A 25,200-nucleotide genomic window follows, 5' to 3' on the forward strand; every position below is an offset into this window, starting at 1 on the left:
ATGTTAGCAGGCTATTCAATCATCAGTACTCAGCAGCTGGGCTCAATCCAGTCCTTAGCTGACATTGATTTAATGGTCTTTTCTCACTTTGGATGTGTCATGCTCCTCTACCTCCTCTCTTTGATGGGACCCTTATGTTTATAATCCGGTCCTTTTACCTCTGAAAATTCATTCTAAATCCAAACTGGAGTATACTGTTTGCTGACCACTGTTAATTTTCCTAAATGATACTTAGTCTGCGAGCTTTGAGTCAGAAAGCTCCCAACAAATACAAGCCAAAAGATCAAAATGGCCAACCAGAATACAAACTGAGCTGGTTTTACTCAGGAGCCTTCTGATAAGCAGCTAATGGATAATCACCAAAATCTGCACCTGGAAAGATGATGTCAGGATATACATAGGGAACTGGCAACTTCTTCATGCAAACAAAGTCCCTGGATAGGTAACAACATCCACATAATGATTTACACCAGCTCAAAACGTGCAGGGCCAGGGTTCCATTCCCGGCTGGGTCGCTGACTGTGCTGAGTCTGCATGTTCTCCCCCCCACAAGTCCCTAAAGATGTGCTTGTTAGGTGAAATGAACATTCTGAATTCTCTCTCTGCGTACCCGACCAGGATCCGGAGTGTGGCGACTAGGGGATTATTACAGTAACTTCACTGCAGTGTTAATGTGAGCCTACTTGTGACACTAATAAAGATTATCATTATTAATATCATTAAGAGCGTCCTGGGTCCATCTTAACCTTTAATGTCCTTCTTAACAGGCATACTTAATATTCAATCCATGATTTACGTAGGGCTCTTACACAACACTGCAGAGTTAATCAATGCTGCTGTGTATGTAAAAGCAGACACTAATTTCAACAACTGATTTTGTTCCACCATTTTTGTTTAGTTATTGTGGCTCTTATGTTTAGCATTTAAGTAACAAGTAGTTAAATGTATGTCCTTCAAGCGAAATTCCCCTTCCATGCAGAACCACGGGCTGGATTCTCTGACATCCCACCGGGTCGGAGAATCGCCGGAGGGCGGCGTGAATCCCGCCCCTGCCGTCTTCCGAAGTCTCCGGCACCAGTGATTTGGTGGGGGCGTGAATCGTGCCGCTTCTGTCGCCCCCCCCCCCCGAATCTCCGGCCCGCGATGGGCTGAAGTCCCGCTTCTGTCATGCCGGTCCTGCTGGCGGGAATCAATCCACCTACCTTACCGATCGGCGGGCGGGCCTGTGCCGTGGGGACACTCTTTTCCTTCCGCGTTGGCCATAGTCTTCACGATGGCGGATGCGGAAGTGACCCCTTCCCCTGCGCATACGCGGGGATGACGTCAGCAGCCGCTGACTCTCCGGCGCATGCGCGGACTTCCGTTGGCTGGTGAAATCCCTTCGGCCCCGGCTGGCGTGGCGCCAAAGGCCTTTCCCGCTGGCCGGAGGGGCGCCAACCACTTCGGCGCGGGCCTAGCCCCTCAAGGTTAGGGCTTAGATGTGGGCCGGGATTCTCCCCTACCCGGGACCCCCGCCTCGCCAGTAGGGGAGAATCCCGGCCCACATCTTTGTGGAGTTACTCTATGGTCGGTTAAGCCAAGTGTTTGAAGGTCTTAGAGAAAGCTTCACAAAAAATTCACTCAGTGTTGATTTGATCTTTCTTTCTGTGAACTATGGCATATTTCAGCTTGACGTAAACCAAAAAGCATAACAAATTAACTTTGTGAAAGGATGGCACTAACTCAATGTAATGGGGATAAACTTCTTCCCTATTCTACTGGCAGCTTAAAGCACCTCCAAAAACTGTGCACTGTGTATAAATTCTTTTTCTCTTACCGGTAGACACCAACAGCTTCCTTTGAAGTCTTTTTCAAGTGCCTGAATCGCATGGCCATTGGAAGGTCCATGCTGGTTGCCCGTCTACAAGTTCAAAGAGAATAAGAAATTATTGCAAAGCTATCAGCTCACCATGAGACTTTACAGGATACTTTTATTATACATATCAGCTTTTCCTCAGAATTACTTCCTCGCATTATTAGGAGGGCAAGTGATCCAGCATGGCACATTGTTGTGTAAATGACCACATATCCATGATGCAAGACAGTTGCTCCAGTATCAGAACGCTGAATGCAAAATCTCCAAGGCAGTGCAAATGAGTAAACGGAGGCTTGGCCAATCTACCTGCCACAACAAATAATTCCTTTAGTTATTGGTTGAGCCCACCTACTAGATATAAATTGCATTTCCATGGATACTTAAACATCCTCATTTCTTTTTTAAACCCAGGGATAACACCATGCGAATGTTTCTCTTTTTAGGTGCTGATGCACTGGCACTTTTATTTTTGTAATGAATGCAGGAAAAAAAGGCCATTCAGCCTCTAAAGCCTGTCCTGCCATTCAATTAGACAGAGCAGAGCTGTACCTTAACTGCATTTAACTCCATTCACCTGAGGAAGGAGCAGTGCTCTGAAAGCTAGAGATTCGAAACAAACCTGTTGGACTTTAACCTGGTGTTGTAAGACTTCTTACTGTGCTCACCCCAGCTCAACACCGGCATCTCCACACCATTTAACTATATTAGCTTGTATCCCTCTTTACCCTGACCCATCAAAGCTCATTAATGATGTGAATGCTTACAAAAGGTCACATCTTTGGATCAAGTGCTACAGATCTTTGAATGATATTCTATTTTTCATATATTCACAGATTTTGTCTCACATTAATTTTCAAACTTGAATATATAACACGCTGGATATGTATTTATGACGATCTAACTCCCACCGTGCTGATTTAAGCTGCACCTCCTCTTCCTCCTCTTCGTTGGGGCAATAGTCTGGTGGCTGCCGATGTTTTGAAGCCAAAAAATTGAACATGTCAAACGCTGACTTCCTGTATGAATAAAAATATAGCAATGAAACAAGGATCCTTTTTGAAACATTATCACCCCAAGGTGCTATATAAATGCACATCTTTTTCTTTGTACAGTTTACATGCTTTCAGAATGCACGTTAAGGATCACATTGACATTTCTTTCCTACTTTCTGTATTCTTGGTGGTGTCCTAACCACGAACCTTGCATCCTCACTTTGTTACAATCAACACTAATTGTGCTGTCCCCAAGTCTCTATTCCAGGGCCTCGAATCTTCAGTTCTCCTAATCTTCCCCAACTGTTTTTTCCTCTAGTACACAAATGCAGAATTGGCATCACCTAATCACCACCTCTAGTGATACCGTATCTTCTTTATGGTAACCCTACACTGTGGGTTCAGACCTTCATCTATGGCTCTTGCATTATCAGAACAAAAAATCAGTTTCAGACTTTTGTGTAAATGCAAGTAAATCATGTTATCACTCTCTCTCCCTCTTTGATGATGCAGAAAAATCAAACACTCAGCATATTTGGTGATGTGTAATGATGCAGACTTGATTACGGAATTTAAGGTGAAGGAACCCTTTGGGAGTAGTGACCACAATATGATAGAATTTACCCTGCAGTTTGTGAGGGAGAAGTTGCAATCAGATGCAACGGTATTATAATTAAATAAGGGTAACTACAAAGACATGAGGGAGGAGCTGGCCAGAGTTGATTGGAGAAGGAGCCGAGCAGGGAAGACAGTGGAACAGCAATGGCAGGAGTTTTTGAGGTTATTAGGGAGGCACAACAGAAATTCATCCCAAGGAGGAGGAAACATGCTAAGGGAAGGACAAGGCATTCGTGGCTGACGAGGGATGTCAAGGACAGCATAGAGGCTAAAGAAAAAGCATACAAAGTGGCGAGGATTAGTGGGAAACCAAAGGATTGGGAAATCTTTAAAAGCGAGCAGAGGACAACTAAAAAAGCAATAAGGGGGGAGAAGATGAAGTACGAGTGCAAGCTAGCTAGTAATATAAAGGAAGATAGGAAGAGATTTTTTTCAATACATAAAAGGTAAGAGAGGCAAAAATAGACATTGGACCACTAGAAAATGTGGCTGGAGAAGTAATAATAGGAAACAAAGAAATGGCAGACAAACTGAATAGTTACTTTGCATCAGTCTTCACGGTGGAAGACACCAGTGGGATGCCTGAACTCCAGGAGATCCAGGGGGCAGAGATGAGTGCAGTATCCATGACGAAGGAGAAGGTTCTGGGGAAACTGAAAGGTCTGAAGGTGGATAAGTCACCTGGACCGAATGGACTGCACCCCAGGGTTCTAAACAAGATAGCTGAGGAAATTGTGGAGGCATTAGTGATGATCTTTCAGGAATCACTGGAGGCAGGAAGGGTCCCAGAGGACTGGAAGGTGGCTAATGTAACACCACTGTTTAAGAAGGGAGGGAGGCAGAAGGTGGGAAATTATAGGCCGGTTAGCCTGACTTTGGTCATTGGTAAGATTTTAGAGTCTGTCATTAAAGATGAGATCGCGAAGCACTTGGAAGTGCATGGTAAAATAGGACTGAGTCAGCATGGCTTTGTCAAAGGGAGGTCGTGTCTGACAAATCTGTTAGAGTTCTTTGAGGAGGTAACAAGCAAGTTAGACAAAGGAGAACCAGTGGACGTGATTTATATAGATTTCCAGAAGACCTTTGACAAGGTGCCGCATAGGAGACTGTTAAATAAGTTAAGAGCTTATGGAATTCAGGGTAAGATCCTGGCATGGATAAAGGATTGGCTGACTCGCAGAAGGCAAAGAGTGGGGATAAAGGGGTCTTTTTCAGGATGGCAGCCGGTGACTAGTGGTGTGCCTCAGGGGCCTGTGCTGGGACCACAATTTTTTACAATATACATTAATGATCTGGAAGAAGGTACTGAAGGCACTGTTGCTAAGTTTGCAGATGATACAAAGATCTGTAGAGGGACAGGTAGTATTGAGGAAGCAAGGGAGCTGCAGAAGGACTTGGACAAGCTAGGAGAGTGGGCAATGAAGTTGCAAATGAAATACAATGTGGAAAAGTGTGAGGTTATGCACTTTGGAAGGAGGAATCTAGGAATAGACTATTTTCTCCATGGGGCAACGCTTCGGAAAGCAGAAGCACCAAGGGACTTGGGAGTCCTTGTTCACGAATCCCTTAAGGTTAATCTGCAGGTTCAGTCAGCAGTTAAGAAGGCAAATGCAATGTTAGCATTCATGTCAAGAGGGCTAGAGTACAAGACCAGGGATGTACTTCTGAGGCTGTATAAGGTTCTGGTCAGACCCCATTTGGAGTATTATGAGCAGTTTTGGGCCCCATATCTAAGGAAGGATGTGGTGGCCTTGGAAAGGGTCCAGAGGGGGTTCACAAAAATGATCCCTGGAATGAAGAACTTGTCGTATGAGGAACGGTTGAGGACTCTGGGTCTGTACTCGGTGGAGTTTAGAAGGATGAGAGGGGATCTTATTGAAACTTACAGGATACTGCGAGGCCTGGATAGAGTGGACGTGGAGAGGATGTTTCCACTTGTAGGAAAAACTAGAACCAGAGGACACCATCTCAGATTAAAGGAACGATCCTTTAAAACAGAGATGAGGAGGAATTTCTTCAGCCAGAGGATGGTGAATCTGTGGAACTCTTTGCCGCAGAAGGCTGTGGAGGCCAATTCACTGAGTGTCTTTAAGACAGAGATAGATAGGATCTTGATTAATAAGGGGATCAGGGGTTATGGGAAAACGGCAGGAGAATGGGGATGAGAAACTATCAGCCATGATTGAATGGAGGAGCAGACTCGATGGGCCAAGTGGCCTAATTCTGCTCCTGAGTCTTATGGTCTTATACTGCGGGGAAAGTGCACTGGAGTGACACTCGGTGAACAGCCCTTCCGGAGAGCCAGCACCAACACGATGGGCCAAATGGTCTCCTTCTATGATTCAGGGATGAACAAAAGTAAACGAGAGGACAAAATGTTGGGAAAGAAGCTTCATTTTAAATTTCAAAAAATTGCTTCATTGTCATTAACATTAACCCAATATCTGATCACTCAACTGTAACATCAAGTTGCTTTGCTAATTGTAACCAGCTGAGTGTGACAGTGAACAGCTTGAATGTAAGCTTCTACCTTCGTGTTTTACCTTTGGTGTATTTCGGCCCTTGCTGATCCATGTGGATTGATGGGAAGCTCATCGACTTCCTGGTGTTTGTGAAACTTGAAGTTATAATTTTTGCAACGTTTGGCTCCATAAAGTTGTTCGATTAGGAACACCACTGCATCATGAGAAATACCCAGCATTTTCAGTCCATTTATTGCTGCAAATCAAAACAAAAATAAACACATGCTTATAGGTTACAGACAATACTAAGCTCTTGGATTAGCTAATATTGCATCACCTGAAGACGATTGAAATTTAAATGGAGAATACCATATATATTTAATATATCATGTGATAATGTCATGATTCCATATAAAGTACAAAGAAGGGGTTTTTAGGCTTTAGGAACAAACATTTACAAAAACACGTGTGCCTTAATAGCACAGAATATAATTAAATCTAAATTGTCACCTATTTTGCTTGTTACATTTTTTCCCAAACCATGCATGGTATCCAGTCAAGGGATCGGTACCCTGGCCCGTGGGGTCTGAATTAACAGTTTAATTTCTTTCTCTGATGGCGATTTGCCATTTCTGAGTGTAAAACCTTTGTTTCCTGACAACACTTACCAGAAAATGATATGTGTTTCAGGCGGGCGTTGGACCGAGCTTCCTGGACTTTGTCAGTCAGCACCTTCCATCCTTCTATAAAAATAAATTTACAGCAATTAAATTTATTTTTGTGGAAAAATTCAAAATTCTCAGAATCTGGACAGATCTATGCTTTGATTTAAACTTTGGGCATCCCAAAACGACACAAACACCATAAACTCAAGAAGGCTTTTTGTTCAAAACACATGGCCAAGGCCCATGTTTGAAGACACTATCAATGCTAAAGAATGTAAAAACAAGGATCTGAACACCTCTCGTGCTTTTCACGACCTCAGGACATCCCAAAGTGCTTTACTTTTGAAGCCTTGCAACGTTGGAAACATGGCAACCAACCTGCGCACAGCACAATCGCAGCAAAGTGCATTTATGGCCAGGCTAAGATCAGCCATGATAGAATGGTGGAGTAGACACAATGGGCCTAATTCTGCTCCTATGTCTTATGAACTTTTAATGAGTGACATTGACTAGATAATCTGTTTTAGTGATGTTGGTTGAGGGATAAATGTTGGTGAGGACAAGAGTGAACCTCCTGCATTTCTTCAAAATAGTGCCATGGGATCTTTCATATCTACTTGAAAGAGCAGCTAGGGCCTTAGTTTGAAGTCCTTCCCAAAAGACAGGCGAGATACTGTGCTCATGGCTCTGGAGTGGAACTTGAAAGCGCAATCATCGGATTCAGGTGAGATTGCTACCCACTGAGCAACATCTAGCACAGGAGAAAAGAGAAAATAAATCAGGATGCAGGTACCAAAAAACACGGGAGGAGAATGCGTTCAAACAATGTAAAATGAAGGATGCGTTTTGATTTCAACACAGTGGTATGCAGGGAGGAGAAAAGCCATGAAGAACTGGACAGGTTCCAGTCACCTCTGGAGTGTCGGTCTGCCGAGAGATGAGTTAGTCGACCCTCACCTCACACTTTTTTCAGCCATTCCCAATCTCTACCCCATTGTGCTGTTTTACCCTGTCAATCATTTGTTGAATGTATATTGTGTTGATTACTGTTCCCACTTAATGGTTTGTAAATTATTTGGCCTTCAGTAATTTATTATTAGTTTTCAAAATGAATCAAGTATTAATACAAATTGTCACGCAGCAACTGCAATCAAGAATAGGTGGCATCTATGCTGCCCAGACTAATGCCAGTCTGGTCCAACCATCAGAGAGGAAGCCATGAAGATACTCTAGGGGTGATGATCTTTCTCCAAATGTGAAGACCAGAGGTCCTACTCAGCAATTCCTGTTGGTAGCGGACTACATCACAACATCAAAAGTATGAGGAATGACAAAAGACCAGACAGCTGGCATATTCTCAACAGCTTGACTTTATTGTAGATGAGAGAGCCCTCCTTCACTCAGTCCCTGGAACACAGCACCCTCATTCCACACAGACAGTACCTGCGCAACACTGCCCCGACACTCCACACCAGCACACAGGTCAGTAAACCATCCCTACCTTCAATATTATCACACTGGATCTGAAAACCGTCATCGCTCGTGATCTGAAACAGCAGGCTTTTCTTCGATTTCTTCTCACTTCTGATTTCCTTCCTCTTTTCCTCTTGCTCAAGCAGAGCGAGAAGTGGAGAACTGAAGGAGTCATCATCATCTGAGCTTTTAGATTCTAGCAGAAAAGTAGAACATACATGATCACTAACCCTTTTAAGGACGAGCTTTGTTTGTTCAAAATGCATATCCTAGTGCACTGTTCCCTGAACAGGCCGAATACAAAGGATTAGATAAGTAACTAGAAAAGTTTAAGTGCCTGTGAGAAATGAGACAAATAGAACAGGAGGCTCTCAGCCGCAATGCCTATGATAGCTGATTTTGAGTGAAGTAGCAGCTGTGGCCCCATTACACAAGAGCTATGGCGAGGATCATGATCAAATGATTCCCACTAAAAAGTGCCTAAGCAAAGGCCAGTGTATATTTCACTGGGAAACACTTTACGGTATTGTGTGAAGACAAAGTCTGCGATCCACCCAAACGGCGACCCAAACTTCTGCCAGTGGGAAGACCAGAGTGATTTGTGCTGGCGCTAGGCGCGGTCCCGACGTGCCATGCTACGACACTTGGAATTTCTTTTTTCCTAAGTTGGCTTTTCTGTGTCACTACATGGCACACTGGGTCCGCACTGGAATTTAGAAGGGCGGGATCTAATCTCTCTTGACAGGGCAGGGACTCGAATCTCAAATAGTTACTGCAGCCCAAAACACCTGCTACCCGGAGTTAATCAATCCCTGCAGAGCTACATAAATAAACAATCTGAATCTCCCCATTGAAACGGCTTCGACCTGTCATCAAAAAGCTTTCAGCAGGTAATGGAGCGTGACATTGAATGTGAACTATGCAGATCAAAGCTTTCCGCCTTCAAGGCATACGCACAGGCTTCTATACTTCAAAGGACAATGAAATTGAAAGTGTGAAAAACACTTCAAAGGTTCCACTACTTTAAAGGGATAACTTTTTTCATCTCACAGACGGTTAAACTTGGCATACTGACATATTTTTAAAAGGGTTTCAGGGTACACATGAGAACACCTTCACTTTATTGAGAAAACTCCAATTTTTATATACTGCTGTTTAATGGTTTTAAAGGCTGAAGATGGGGAGAGCAGCCAAACGAGCCTCATTCCAGAGAAACCCCCGGCCTGAGCACCTCCAGCCCGGCACAACCCCCCTGACCCCCACCTCCGATGAGTGACCCCCCTTGGCACCCTGGCAGCAATTGTTGGGAGGGTACCTACCACGCTGCCACCCCTCAGACTGCAAATTGCCAGGTCCACATTCCTCAATATTGCACCAATTCATGCCAGTGGGACTTTCAGCTGGGAGGCAGGGAGGGGGGTGCGGAGCATCTCAGTTGGCTAGTGAATGGTGCGCCCTGCACGTCACTGAGATGTAAAATAGCTCTAATGAGCTATTTGCACGGTCCTGCCAAGTCAGGGCAGGGAGTCTGGCTGGGATGTTGGGGAACCCGCGATGGCTGGTGGGGTAAGCGTGGAGATTCGTGACAGGTCTGTCACCCGGTGCGAATCCCAATTGTGGCATGACCCACTTTTCTGCGCTCGATTCTGATTCCCACTTCCAGTGGGTGGACCCAAACGATCTCAGGAAAGATCAGAATCAACTATAAAATAGCTGAATCCTTTTAAAAAATCTTTTATTGTCACAAGTAGGCTTACATTAACACTGCAATGAAGTTACTGTGAAAATCTCGGGCATAAAACTGATGTTTTTTTAAAAAGAGAAATATTCATGGGATGTAAGTGTCGCTGGTGAGACCAGGATTAATTGTCCATCGCTAATGGTCCTTAAGGTTGTTGTGGCAGGAATTCTATTTCTTTTTATTTTAAATTTAGAGTACCCAATTATTTTTTCCAATTAAGGGGCAATTTAGCTTGGCCTACCGTGCACATCTTTCGGTTGTGGGGGTGAAACCCATGCAGACACGGGGAGAAGGTGCAAACTCCACACGGACAGTAACCCAGGTCCGGGTTTCGAACCCGGGTCCTCAGTGCCGTAGGCAGCAATGCTAACCACTGGAATTCTATTTCAACTGCTACAGTCCATGGGGTAATTTGTAATTTTTCAGAGCACTACAACTTAGCATTTCTGCGGTCAATATGCATAATACTCTGACCAAAAAATAATATATTAACTGAAGAAGACAACCATTCATTCATGCGGCAAAGGTGTTGCTTCCTTTTGTTAGTAAATTACACAATCTAACAGCAGTCCTTACATCTGTATTTAAAAAAGACTCAATCCCACCCTCTGATTGTTGTTGGCTCTGCTGAGCTTGCTAATGCTCCTGTCCCCTACAGAGCTCCAACCAGACACAGTGGTACTCTAAGTCTAAGTTTTATTTCTTTAATTTTCACTCCTCTCTCCTGAGAGTGTCAATTTATTCCTAATGTAGCTTCAGATGTGCCAGTTACCCTATAATTCTTCATACAGTTAAGAGACTAGCCCTATTCTCACCTGATACCTACACAAGTCCTCCAGTGGGAGTGACACTGGATGGAGCATTCATATTGCTCCTTGGCTTAGATCAGGGACTGAAACTTACATAGAATTACACTGAGTCTATAGCACAGGAACAGGTTATTTGGCCTCAGGAGTCGAGGACATTGTTTGTGTTCAACACCTCCTATTTCCTTTCTCCCTCATGTATCCAGCTTCTCCTTAACTGGAACCACTGGAAGAACCTTCTTTCTTCCAGAACTGTAGATCTGATCTTCTCACTATCTTATCCAGCTGAGTTATTGAGGGATACTAATATAATGTACATTTTGGATGAGGGTGAGATATTGATGCCACTACTGTATTAGTAATTTCAGAAAATGATTTCAGAATATTTACAAGCGACAGGGCTCTGACAATTCCCGAAACCAGTAAAATAAAATTGGAAACAAAAATAACACCCAATTATTTCTTGCCTTCTTAGTTTATTGTACAACTGTGTGTGAATTCTCAATGGTGTCACTATTAGTTTTGTTTATTTTGAACTGGGCTTTATTTTTAGAGGAATATTATTGAAAAGTATGGAAGTTATGCTGAACCTGAATTAAATTGTGGTTAGATCATAAGATATAGGAGCAGAATTAGGCCATTCGGCCCTACGCGTCTGCTCCACCATTCGATCATGGCTGATATGTCCCTCATCCCCATTCTCCTGCAATCCCCATATTAATCAAGAACACCAGATTTGTGCTTGAGGTGCTGTTACCTACAGGGCTCCAGACCAAGAGCTGGAAGGTGGAATTAGACAGAATAGTTCTTTCTTAGAACAGAAGAAGTAGGAGCAGTAGACAATTTAACCTCACGAGCCTATTCCATCATTCAATATGATCATGGTTGACCTCACCATGGCCTCGTCGCCAACGTCCTGCCCGTTCTCCGTAACCCTTCATCCCATTGCTAATTAAAAATCTGTCTAACTCCCCCTTACATGTGCTCATTGCCCCAACATCCACAGCACTCTGGAGTAGCGAATTCCACAGATTCACGACCCTTTGGGAGAAGTAATTTATTCTCATCTTTGTTTTAAGTTTGCTACCTCTTATCCTGAGACTATGACCTCTCGTTCTAGAATGTCCCATAAGAGGAAGCATCCATTCCACATTTACTTTATCCATACCTTTTATCATCTGAAATACCACAATTTGATCTTCTTCCATTCCTCGAAAATTGAGAGAGTAGATGCCTAAATTTCTCAATCTCTCTTCATACGACAAAACCCTCATATCTGGAATCAACCGAGTGAACCTCCTCTGAACTGCCTCCAATGCCATTACATCTTTCCTCAAATAAGGGGACCAAAATTGTGCACAATACTGCAGGTACGGTTGCCTTGTACAGTTTCAACAATGCCTTATACAGTTTCAACAACACTTCCATACCCTTATACGCTACACCATAGCTAGCTATAAATGCCAACTTTCCATTTGCTTTATTACCTGCTTTACCTGCATGGTAATTTTCTGTGACACACCTGAGCACTCCAAAGTCTCTCCCCATTTAGGTAATAATTTGCGTTTCCATTATTTCGACCAAAGGATAAACCCACGTTAAACTCCATCTGCCATATTTTGGCCCACCTAACCTATCTTTTTCCATTTGTACGGTTCTTATTTCCTCATTGCAACTTACAATCTGCAAATTTGACTATAGAACCTTCTATCCCAGACTTCCTGGGCACGATTCTCCCAGCCCCGCGCTGGGCTGGAGAATCGCCGCAACCGCGCCACGCCACTCCGACGCCGGCACGCGATTCTCCGAGGTGCGGAGAATCAGTGCCATTTGCGGCGGCACGTTTGGCATGCCACTGGTCGCGGGCCGCTGTATGAGGCCGGGCCGCCGATTCTCCGGCCCAAATGGGCCAAGCGGAAAAAGCAGAGTCCCGCCGCCGGCGTCCACATCTGGTTGCTGCCGGCAGGAAGTCTGCGCGAAGGGTCGGGGGGGGTGGGGCTGTGGTGAGGAGGGGGGGCCTCCGATGGGGTCTGGTCCGCGGTCGGGACCCACCGATCGGCAGGCTGGCCTCTGCCCCCACCTCCAGGCCTACTTTGTTGCACGTCCGGCCCCAGAACCCCCGGGCCATGTTGCGTTGGGGCTGCTGTGTTCGGCAATGGCGTTCACCACGGCGCGGACACTCGGTCTCGTGATCGGAGCATCGCGCCCCCTGTCTGTCAGCCAGTCTTCTATCCAAGCTGTTAAATTACCCCTAACCCATGTGCTCTAACCTTGTGTATTAACCTTTTGTGTGGCACCTTATCAATCGTCTTCCAGAAATATAGATATACTACATTTACAGGATCCCCATTATCCACCTGGCTTCTTACATCTTCGAAGAACTCTAGCAAATTAGTCAAACATGATTTACCCTTCATAAAACCATGCTGACTCTGATGGATTGCATTTAGGACTTTCCAAATGTCCTGATATTAATTCCTTAATAATGGATTCTAAAAATTTCCCAACAGATGTTAAACTAACTGGTCTGTAATTTTCTACATTCTGCCTCCTTCCCTTTTGAATGAGGGCATTGCATTAGCATTTTTCCAATCTACTGGAACCTTTCCCATGTCCAGGGAATTTTGGAATATTATAACCAATGGATTCACCATCTCCCCTGCCACTTCCTTTAACACCAGGTTAAAGTCCAACAGGTTTGTTTCAAACACGAGCTTTCGGAGCACGGCTCCTTCTTCAGGTGAAGAAGGAGCCGTGCTCCGAAAGCTCGTGTTTGAAACAAACCTGTTGGACTTTAACCTGGTGTTGTAAGACTTCTTACTGTGCTCACCCCAGTCCAACGCCGGCATCTCCACATCATGACTTCCTTTAACATCCTAGGATGTAGGCCATCTGGTCCTGGGGTCTTGTCTGCCTACAATCCCAATAGTTTATTGAGTACTGTTTCCCTATTGATGCTGATTGTTCTAAGTTCCACCGTTTCTATTATCTCTGATTACCCCTTCCTATAGGGGTCGCACTAGTGTCCTCTACTGTAAAAACTGAAGCAAAATATTGATTCAGCATCTTTGCCATTTCTGCGTTCTCCACTATTAATTCTCCGGTTTCATCTTCCAAGGGGGACCAACATTCACTTTAGCGACTCTCTTCTCTTTTATGTATTTATAGAAGCTTTTGCTACCCGTTTTGATATTTTGCACTAGCTTTCTTTCATAATTTACATGAGCTCCTTTTATTACTTTTTCAGTAGCTTTTTGTTTATTTCTGAAAGTTTCCCAATCTTACAGCCTGCCACTGGCCTCTGCAACACGGTGTACCTTAGTTTTTGTCTTTATGTTGTCGTTAAACTTGCTTAGCCATAATGTTTTTTACCCCGTTTACCAAATTCCTTCCTATCTGAAATATATTTTAGTTGTGAGGAATTTGAGTATCTGCTCATCAGCTGTCCTACCTTTCAGACTTCCTGCCCACTCTACTCAGGCCAAAGCTGGCTTCATTCCTATGTAATTACCTTCCTTTAATTCCAGAATGCTAGTGTGGGACTCCACTTTCATGCCCCCAAACTGAATTTTGAATTCTATTAGGTACACTTAATACTGCAAGCGATTCTTGCCACCACACAATAAAAAAGGATATTAAGGCACTGCAGAGAAGATTTACAAGGATGATACCCAAAATGTTTGGGTATACATATCAGGAAAGGATTGACAGACTGGGCCTCTTCTCTTGGATAAAGTTCCATAGTAGTTCCACATTTCTGCAGGCGGATTTTAAAGCAATGCTTGCTGCTTACCAGTGACTAAGTCGTCCTGTCCTTCTGTGTTTGACGTTGCTGTATTCATGGTTTCAAAAGGCTGCAGCGTTGGCATATGTTCCATTTGACTAAGTGGGGGGGAAAAATGGTTGCTTTAATTGGCAATGTATTCTTACAGCATTCTGGGCTGGAGCATGGTCAATTCCAGCCCCACTTGACCCAGACTCGCAACACCAGTGAAATTAAATGGGAACAAAGGGAAATAGACAGGAAGGACTCTTACAGAATTAAGACAAATTTTCTGGCAATTAACTATTTCAATAAAATAAGTTCAAGTCTTAAAGTTAAAGTTAAACAGGAAATTAGAGACGGATGCGATAGGAACATCTGAATTATGGGTGATTTTAATCTTCATATAGATTGGGCAAATCAAATTAGCCTCAATACCATAAGAGGAGAAATTCCTGGAGTGTATACGGGATGGTTTTCTGGACCAATACCTTGATGAACCATCGAGAGAGCGTGCCATCCTAGACTGGGTGCCAGGTAATGAGAACAGAATCATTGGCAAACTAGTTGTGTGAGACCGCTTGGGGATGAGCAACCATAATATGATAGGATTTTTCATCAAGATGGAGAGTGAAGTAGTTGATTCTGAGACTAGGGTTCTGAATCTTTAAGGAAACTACGATAATATGAGGCATGAGGTGACTTTGATCAATTGGGAAACATTATTTTTTTTAAATAAATTTAGATTACCCAATTATTTTTTCCAATTAAGGGGCAATTTAGCATGGCCAATCCATCTACTCTGCACATTTTTGGGTTGTGGGGGCGAAACCCACGCAGACACGGGACAGTGACCCAGAGCCGGGATCGAACCTGGGACCTCAGCGCCGTGAGGCGGTTGTGCTAACCACTAGGCCGCCGTGCTGCCCTGGGAAACATTACGTAAAGGGATGACAGTGGATAGGCAATGGCAAACATTCAAGGAGTGCATGGGGGAACTGCAACAATTGTTTATTCTTGTCTGGCACAAAAGTAAAATGGGAAAGGTGGCCAAACACGGCTTCCAGGGGAAATTAGAGATAGGATTTGATCCAAGGAAGAAGCATACAAATTGGCCAAGGAAAACAATATTAGTAGAGATATGGTGTTGGGGAAATTGATGTGGTTGAAGGCTGATAAATCCCCAGGGCCTGATAATCTACATCCCAGAGTACCTAAGTGGCTCTAGAAATAGTGGATGCATTGGTGGTCATCTTTCAGGATTCTATAGATTCTGAAACAGTTCCTGCAGATTGAAGGGTAGCTAATGTAACTCCACTATTTTAAAAAAGAGGTAGAGAGAAAACAGGGAATTATAGACCAGTAAGTCTGACGTTGGAAGTGGAGAAATTTCTAGAGTCCATTATCAAAGATTTTATAGCAGAGCAATTAGAAAATAGCGGCAGGAACAGTCAGAGTCAGCATGGATTTATGAAGGGGTAATCATGCTTGACAAATCTACTGGAATTCTTCAAGGATGTAATGAGTAGAGTTGACGAGGGGGATAGTGGATGTGGTTTATTTGAACTTTCAGAAGGTTTATGATAAAGTCTCACATAAGAGATTAATGTATAAAATTAAAGTGCATGGGATAAGGGGTAATGAATTGGGATGGATAGAAAACTGGTTGGCAGACAGGAAACAAAGATGAGGAAATGTGTCTCTTTCCAAATGACTAGTGGGGTACCGCAGGGATCAGTCCTGGGACCCCAGCTATTCACAATATAGACTAATGATTTAAATGCGGGAATAAAATGCAATACCTCAAAATTTGCAGATGACACAAAGTTGGGTGGGTGGGTGAGCTGTGAGGACCATGCAGAGATCCTTTAGTAAGATTTGGACAAGTTGAGTGAGTGAGAAAATAAATGGTGGATGCAGTATAATTTGGATAAAGGTGAGGTTATCTCACTTTGGTAGCAAAAATAGGAAGGCAGGCTATTATCTGAATGGCCATAAATTAGGAGAGGGGTATGTGCAACAAGGCCTGGGTTTCCTTGTGCACTAGTCACTGAAAGTAAGCATGCAGGTTCAGCGGGCAGTAAAGAGGGCCAATGGTATGCCGGCCTTCATAGCAAGAGAACTGAAATACAGGAGCAGGGATGTCTTGCTGCAATTACACACGGCCTTGGTGAGGCCATACCTGGATACTGTGTGCAGTTTTGGTGTCCTCATCTGAAGGCTTATGTTCTTGCTCCAGGGGGAGTGCAACAAAGGTTTACCAGTTTGATTCCTGGGATGGCAGGGCGGACGTATGAGAAGAGATTGAGTTGGTTAGGATTGTATTCGCTGCTGGACCTTCGAAGAATGAAAGGGGGGTCACAGAATTCCTACAGTTCAGAAGGAGGCCACCGACCTTCTGAAAGAGCACCACACCTAATAATAATCGCTTTTTGTCACAAGTAGACTTCAATGAAGTGATTGTGAAAAGCCCATGGTTGCCACATTCCGGCGCCTGTTTGGGGAGAATTGAACCCGCACTGCTGGCCTGCCTTGTTCTGCATTGCAAGCCAGCTATTTAGCCCAATGTGCTAAACCAGCCCCTATGCACACTCCCCACCCTATCCAGTAATCCCACCTAATCTTTGTACACTAAGGGGCAATTTATCATGGCCAACCCACCTAACCTGTACATCTTTGGACTGTGGGAGGAAACCGGAGGACCCAAAGTAAACTCACGCAGACACGGGGAGAAAGTGTAAATTCCGCACAGTCACCAAAGGCGAGAATTGAACCAGGGTCCCTGGAGCTGTGAGGCAGCAGTGCTAGCCACTTTTGACACCGTGCTTCCCTATCTACCCTGTCCAGGCCCCTCGTGATTGTGGAAACACAGATCTCATAGAAACCAATAACATTTGAACAGGACTAGGCAGGGTAGTTGCAGGAAGGATGTTCCCGATGATGGGGGTTTCCACAACCAGGAGTCACAGTCTGAGCATACAGGGTAGACCATTTACGACAGAGACGAGGAGAAATTTCTTTACCCAGATTATAGTGAGCCTGTGGAATTTGCTAACACAGAAAGTAGTTGAAGCCAAAACATTGTCTTTAAGAAGCAGTTAGATATGGCACTTGGGGCGAAGGGGATCAAAGGATATGAGGGGAAGGAGGGTTTATGCATTTGAGTTGGACAATCGGCCATGATCATAATGAATGGCGGAGCGGCCTCAAAGGGCTGAATTGCCTCTCTTGCTCCTATTTTCTATGTTTCCAAATGCTGTTCAATTCAAGCAGTTGGTTAAGCTCCCAACCACTATGTCCCCATACAATGGGCAAACGTACCTTAAATGTAGTTGAAATTTCATACAGAACAGAAGAGAAAACTACAAGCAGTTCTTCAAGATTAGGTTGTGATACATGTCAGTGGAAAGACTTTAACCACATGCTCTGCTCACCTGGGAGACTCAGAATCCAGGTTACCATCCTCATGTTGGTGCTCATCAAGTTCCACTGCGTCTTGCACTGTTGTCCTTATTCGTACTCGAATAGATCTAAAATTATATTGCACATTACACAAGTTTAGTTCAAGGTACAATGTTGTTATCAAATTTGTTCAGCGTATTGCTAATCTGTTAAATAAAAATATCAAACTTGCTTCAATGTGCTATCATGCAGTGTATTATAAATGCTCTTAGATCATCTGAAATTGCTCCCACTATAGCAGTGACATCAGGACCTCACTTCAAAATGCACTCAAAACAATCCGGGTTCAGGATGGAGTAAAATCTCATGATATTACTCTGCATTTTTCACAGTTCAAGTGGATGTTATGCATAAGCTTGACTTACCCATTATAACTTACTGAAATCCTAGTGACAACATTAAGGTATATATGCAAAAGACAAAATTTGGGGATTGCCAAGCTCCATTACTCCATACAGAAGGTTCCGACTACAAGCTTTTCCTATTAATTCAAGTTTATTTATCGCATTAAAAATTAATTATCGAATAGCTTGAAATATTTGTCTTAATGAATGAAATATGTCAGCAAGTTGCAGACAGTAAACTTCCAAAAACAGCAATGCAATAATAACTAGGTAATATTTTTAAGTGTTGTTGACTGAGGGATAAATATTGACTGGGACAATGGGAACAACTCCCCTGTTCTCTGAAATAGCAGCGCGCGATCTTTCACAGCCACCCGGCTACAGCAGGCAGAGTCTCGTGCAAAAGATGGATGAGTCCTAAATATACTCCCATAGGAGACCATCAAATCATTATATTGTTAGATCACAAAAAGATTTTCACACGTTAAAAATACTTAAAATCTGGGAAGGGTATGAATACCGTCTCTTGTAAAGTTAGCTAAAAGAGACTTTTATTAAAACAACATCTTACGTATATTCTCTGAATACTTACTCAGCATTGGAGGACAGGGGAACGTTGGTTGAATCAGACTCCAGGGCAGCTTGATGATCGCCAAAGGATTCGGTCATAATGTGGGCCGTCTTGTGCTTTTTAATGCTTTGCTTGTCCAAAGCAGGGGATGGCCGTTTTATCCTGGGCTTGGCCCTTGGAGAGTCAGAAGATACCACGGTCATTACACTGACAGGAGACTGGTCCATGGTAGAGGAAAACATAGAGGTCACTGGAACTGTCGAAACCATGCTGGCGTTTGAAAAAACAACTGTGCTGCTCACGACGCTTGTTGATACTGTTAGCATGGTGGTTGTCATTTGGCCTCCAGAGCTGCAGGCAGCATCCAGTTGGGCAGTCGTTGCTACACCTTTGCCAGACAGAAGTTGAGTTATCTGTTGGTGTATTTGATGGGCCCCGTCCTGGTCAGATGGGTTTGGTGCAGCTGGTACACTAACTGCTGGGCTGGAAGGTAGCAAGCATATACTTTGAGGTGGTGACAAAGGTCCACTGTTAGGGCTTTGTGGTGCTAGATGTTGGAACATCCCTGCTCCAGACACAGCCTGATCTGAAAGTCCTAAGCTCTGTTGGCTCGCTTTGATTAACAGATTGCTTATTGAGCCACTGATGTCTGTTGTCCCGAGCAACATGGGGGTGGTTAACGTTACTGAACTTTGTCCCAGAATATGTCCTGTTACCGCACCCCCACTAGTTGCTCCTGTTGCTGCTTGCATAGATACAACATTCAAAACAGACTGACCTGGACCCAATGCTGATACACTCCCAGCTGCCAAATGAGTGGTTTCTGAACCAATGATGTTTGCGGAACCTGTTGCCCCCACAGTTTGCTGAATCTGGGGCACAGGCAAAGATGACTGTTCAAAATACATCACTGCAGACTTGGGCCTTTTGATTATATTAGGAATTGTGCGTTGGGATCCTGTACTAGCAAGTGCTCCTAAATCCACTAAGCCTGTCTGGTTAGCTATCCCTCCAGGGACTTGTGATGGTGAGAAGTTAATTGAAGTTATATTAGGCACAATTTCTGAAGCAGAACCAGAAGTCTGTTGGTACGAAGGTGCAAGCTTTTTGCCTTTTTTGGAAGGTAGCCTGTTTATTGGTCTTTTCTTAGCTTGGGTTGATCCTGGACTAGAGGTTGTGGCAGTGACGAGCTCTGGCCTCTGACTGGACTCAGAGCTTAAAAGTTGCGGATCCTGAGTTGACTGAACCCCGATGAGGAGACTAGAGGCAGAGCTCGTGCTGTTGGGCTGAAATGCAGACGCAGTGGGTCCCGCAAAAGAATGCAACTGAGGGTGTTGCGATAAAGTCAACAACCCTTTACTGTTTGCCATAGAGGCAGAAGTGCATATCGACTGGGAGGCTGGCAAACTTGCATTTAAGCCTGAAGCTAATGCTAGGCTACCTCCCATGGAAACGTTTTGTGCAAGGACTGTACTGTTTGTTTCTACAACTGCTTGAGCAGGACCCACTGACGGTGCAAGATTTATCTTTTGAGTAACACCATTGGGGTGCGTCTGAAGAACATACAGTGGGTGCCCATGTTGATTGACGACGATGACATTATCTGTTCCTGGTTTAAGAAGCGGGGTTGCCGTCTGGACTGTAGTGTTGGTAATGGGAGCAGGCCCGGGACTGTCCGCCGGGCTTGTGATGTATTTCTGACCCTGAGGTGGCACTGAAGAGGAAACAGATGCTGGAATGACAACTGGTGGGTTGGTGCCAACTCCAGTAATGTCCTGGCTGCTGTGCCCCTGCTCCACCTGACTGCAGGTTGATACGGTTAACTGATCGGCGTCCATGTGGCCTTGCATGAACTGATCAGATGTCATGTGGCTTTCACCAGATGGCTCCACCACTTGATGTCCTATCAAAGAAACTTCGGCATCATTCACCGTCACTGACTTTTCCCCTGTCACTGTCACCCCCTTCTCTACTGCCTCAGCAGCAGGTATATTCAGTACGGACTGATCTTCCGAGGAGGCCAGCTGCGATGTTGAAATGACAGTGAGGCTGCTGTGGCTTTGATTGGAAACAGTTGGGCTGCATGTTGTTAAAACAGAGAGGTCAGATGGCAACTCCAGTGGCAGTTCAAATGGCTCCTCTGCAGGAATGGAGGCCGAGACGTCACTTTCCACAGGTTCTGTGCTGGGCAGAGGTTGGGAAAATACTTCAAAGAGGCTGCCCATGTCCTTTCCTCGGTTACTAACCAGACCAAGACCCTCACCCAGCGTTATGAGTTCAGAAGACGATGACTCTGGGCTTTCCCCTAGCGTCTGCATAGACTGAGTGTTCTTGAGAACAAAATCCATGATATCAGAAGGAAGGATGTTGCCACAGTCATCACTATTGTTATTGTCTGAGTCATTGGCAGACTTCAATAAGTCTGTGTTGAAACTGTCCAGCAAATTCTTGTCTGAAGGTGTGCTGGAGTGGCCTCGCCTGGCTGTGTCTAATGAGGTGAGAGAAACCTCCCCTAAGGAGTCTTGGCCCTGAGACTTCACTCTGCTCACTGGAAGGCAGTTATCTAACTTTGCATCATTACCTTTCAGGTCTGAAACTGTTTTGACGCCATGTTCGTCCTTTTCTACATCGTCAACCCCACTGTTGACAGTTCCGTCAAGGTCTAAGTTTTCAGTTCCATTTTCTTTGGCTTTTATCTTGCTGACCTGTGTTGCTTTGCCCACTGTTGTGGCCACACTGGCATCACTCTCTGTGCCGTCATCAACGCCATCGAGCTGGCTGATCCTGGGTAGGCGACAATCCTCCTCGCCATCAAAGAAATTACACGGTTCGAGCCTTCCCTCTCGATCAGACGTGATGACAGTTCTGGTGAAATTGTAGTAGTAATCCATATCCTCATCAGAAGATGTGTTTGGATCATCGGCCCCATCTACCTGCCCGTGAGTTGACTGCTCCCCTCTTTTCTTTCCCGAAGGATCACGGTAAAATGGAAAATCCTCTTCACCATATGACTTTACACCATAAAAGGGAGTCAACCCGAAAAATGTAGTTGAGCGTGCCCGGGCACTGCGTCGGGGGTAGCGTCTTTTGTTTGAATCACTATCCTGGGCTTTGTTCCCATCACCATCCTCCTGGGAAGTCTGATTTCCACACTGCAGCACATGCTTCTGAAAAAGGTTTTTCACCCTTTGTTTGTAGATTTTGTTGCATTTTGGACACCTCAGGACTTCCCGTTCATTTTCTGGACTTTCTGTCATGACAGAAGGCACAACTGAAGAGGACACGGCCTCGTCACCTCCCTGAGAGCTGCCCGACATGGACATGGTAACATTTTTGTCATGATCCTCCTCAACAAGGTAGTCGGGTTCTAAACATCCATGAATTCCTTGATTTTGTGATGCATGCATTTCCTTTTTGCGAATGTCAGCCTGGACTTTGTCTAATGGGGGCTGGGTCCCATCCCCGACGAGCGCAGTCAGTGAATGCTCAGTGCCAGCAGATTTGTCTCCAAACCTCTGATTAGGTTCTTCAGCGGACTGAACTTTTTTGTCCATTTCAGCCAACAAATTGCTGGCTGTCTTAGCATTAACTGTTACATCTACAGTCGAATCTGCACCTGGGCTTCCCTCGTAATGCTTCACTGCCTGTGCTTTGCTGTTTCTAGAAAGATCAGTAGAGGACACTTTTGTGCCAGATCTCTTCTCTGTGCAGTTTGACCGAGGATGTTCATTTCCTGTGGCCGAGGTATGGCTGACTCCAGCAGACTGCAATCTTGTTCTTTCAGCATCCTGGTTGACAGCATGAAGATTGCTTGTTTTTCCTGTTTGCAACGTGTCCTTATTTTGCTCGACTGACCTTCTTGAATCCTTTTGATGGAAAGGTAACGCACAGGATTTAGTTTCTCTGGAGACAGATGTTATAGAGTTTGTATGTGACCCACTGTAATTAAATGCTTCTTTCTGTGAAGGATGTGACACCGTTACTGTAGCAACTGAGTTAGACGTCTGTGCTAATGCTGACGTTGTCACTGAAGTATCCACTGCATTTACAGATGTACTATTTTCACCTTTAACAGCACTGCTTCGAGACTGGTTACCAGATGAAGATAGGGAATGTTCTTTTGAACTGTAATGCCCAGTGGACATCAGCATTGGCCTGTTAGGTTGGGAGCCTAATGCATGAGAAACCCCTGTAAAATGGATTGGGGCAGAATCAATGCTACTGATTCTTTGCCGGCTGGAAGGACCAGAATATCCTTGGAGTGAAGTGCCTAGTTTGTCTGAATGAAATGCTTTATGAACAGTTTCACCAGGCTGGCTCCCAGAATCGATGTCTGACAATACACCGTGGGAGGACAACGGAGATGTGTTAATGTTCCCACTCGATCTTACATAAGTTATGCCCATTTGGGAAGGAGAAGCCATTCTGTGCCTAGAATGTTGCGGCGATACAGAAGATGTACTGTGTCGTCTGGAGATGGTGCTGCGCCTTCCTGAAGACAAGAGGGCATCAGCAAATGTAACAATCTCGTGCATCATTGGCGTTGGGCTCCCTTAACAAGAAGACAAAAAAATTATTAATTCTGACTAATTCTGGTACCATTCCACATTTTCTCATAAGGACGCTCAACATTAGCAAAATCAAGTATTATTCCACCTGAGCGTGAAACATCTGCATTACAAGAACAGGGATACATCATTCAACCCCTCTAGCCTGTTCCTGCACTCAACTAGGCATTGGGTAATTCATACCATAATTCTATTTACCCAACATTGTTCCATATTCCTTAATGCTCTGAACAAATAACATTTTCAATCCAGCTTCCAAAGCTTTTTAGGGCTAGTGTGTTCCAAATTTCATTATCCCTTTTGTGAAAAAGTGCTCTCCGATTTCACTCCGAAATGGACTAGCTTTAATTTAAGAAGTATGCCTCTTGTTTTGGATTCCCCCCACCATCTACAATATCAAACCAGTTTAACATTTTGAACATTTCAATCTTCTAACCGCAAGAGAATACAAACCTATCCCCAAAACATAAGCCTTTAAGCCCCAAATCATTTAGTCAGATATAACATGCATCAGACACAATCACCACTGAAGCTCCTTCCATATAGGACTTAATTAGATAGATAGAGAAATACAGCACAGAACAGGCCCTTCGACCCACGATGTTGTGCCGAACTTTTGTCCTAGGTTAATCATAGAATTTTGGACACTAAGGGCAATTTTTCATCGCCAATCCACCCAACCTGCACATCTTTGGACTGTGGGAGGAAACCGGAGCACCCGGAGGAAACCCACGCACACACGGGGAGGATGTGCAGACTCCACGCAGACAGTGACCCAAGTCGAAATCGAACTTGGGACCCTGGAGCTGTGAAGCAATTGTGCTAACCACAATGCTACCGTGCTGCCCTTAAGAAGAAGTTAATCTACACTCCATTATTCTACCCTAATCCATGTACCTATCCAATAGCCGCTTGAAGGTCCCGAACGTTTCCGACTCAACTATTTCCACAGGCAGTGCATTCCATGCCCCCACTACTCTCTGGGTAAAGAACCTACCTCTGACATCCCCCCTATATCTTCCACCATTTATCTTAAATTGATGTCCCCTTGTAATGGTGTGTTCCACCCGGGGAAAAAGTCTCTGACTGTCTACTCTATCTGTTCCCCTGATCATCTTATAAACCTCTATCAAGTCGCCCCTCATCCTTCTCTGTTCGAATGAGAAAAGGCCTAGCACCCTCAACCTTTCCTCGTATGACCTACTCTCCATTCCAGGCAACATCCTGGTAAATCTCCTTTGCACCTTTTCCAAAGCTTCTACATCCTTCCTAAAATGAGGCGACCAGAACTGCACACAGTACTCCAAATGTGGCCTGACCAAGGTTTTGTATAGCTGCATCATCACCTCACGGCTCTTAAATTCAATCCCTCTGCTAATGAACGCTAGCACACCATAGGCCTTCTTCACAGCTCTATCCACTTGAGTGGCAACTTTCAAAGATCTATGAACATAGACTCCAAGATCTCTCTGCTCCTCAACATTGCCAAGAACCCTACCGTTAACCCTGTATTCCGCATTCATATTTGTCCTTCCAAAATGGACAACCTCACACTTGTCAGGGTTAAACTCCATCTGCCACTTCTCAGCCCAGCTCTTTGAAGCCGACAACAGCCCTCCTCACTATCCACAACTCCACCAATCTTCGTATCATCTGCAAATTTACTGACCCACCCTTCAACTCCCTCATCCAAGTCGTTAATGAAAATCACAAACAGCAGAGGACCCAGAACTGATCCCTGCGGTACGCCACTGATAACTGGGCTCCAGGCTGAATATTTGCCATCCACCACCACTCTCTGTCCTCTATCGGTTAGCCAGTTTGTTATCCAACTGGCCAAATTTCCCACTATCCCATGCCACCTTACTTTCTGCAGAAGC

At 44.5% G+C, this 25,200-nt stretch overlaps 1 protein-coding gene across 1 annotated transcript in view; it reads right to left on the reverse strand.

Annotated features, from left to right (window-relative positions):
- The window catches only part of kmt2a (lysine (K)-specific methyltransferase 2A), a 182,427-nt gene that overhangs the window by 14,557 nt on the left and 142,670 nt on the right, over positions 1 to 25,200 (reverse strand). Inside the window, 8 exon segments of the mRNA XM_038778603.1 lie at positions 1,817 to 1,900; positions 2,764 to 2,871; positions 6,009 to 6,183; positions 6,596 to 6,670; positions 8,094 to 8,261; positions 14,406 to 14,494; positions 17,810 to 17,905; positions 18,774 to 23,304. Coding sequence (XP_038634531.1) covers positions 1,817 to 1,900; positions 2,764 to 2,871; positions 6,009 to 6,183; positions 6,596 to 6,670; positions 8,094 to 8,261; positions 14,406 to 14,494; positions 17,810 to 17,905; positions 18,774 to 23,304 — 5,326 coding nt within the window.

The sequence above is a fragment of the Scyliorhinus canicula genome, chromosome 19 (genome assembly GCF_902713615.1).
Source record: "Scyliorhinus canicula chromosome 19, sScyCan1.1, whole genome shotgun sequence".
Taxonomy (NCBI): domain Eukaryota; kingdom Metazoa; phylum Chordata; class Chondrichthyes; order Carcharhiniformes; family Scyliorhinidae; genus Scyliorhinus; species Scyliorhinus canicula.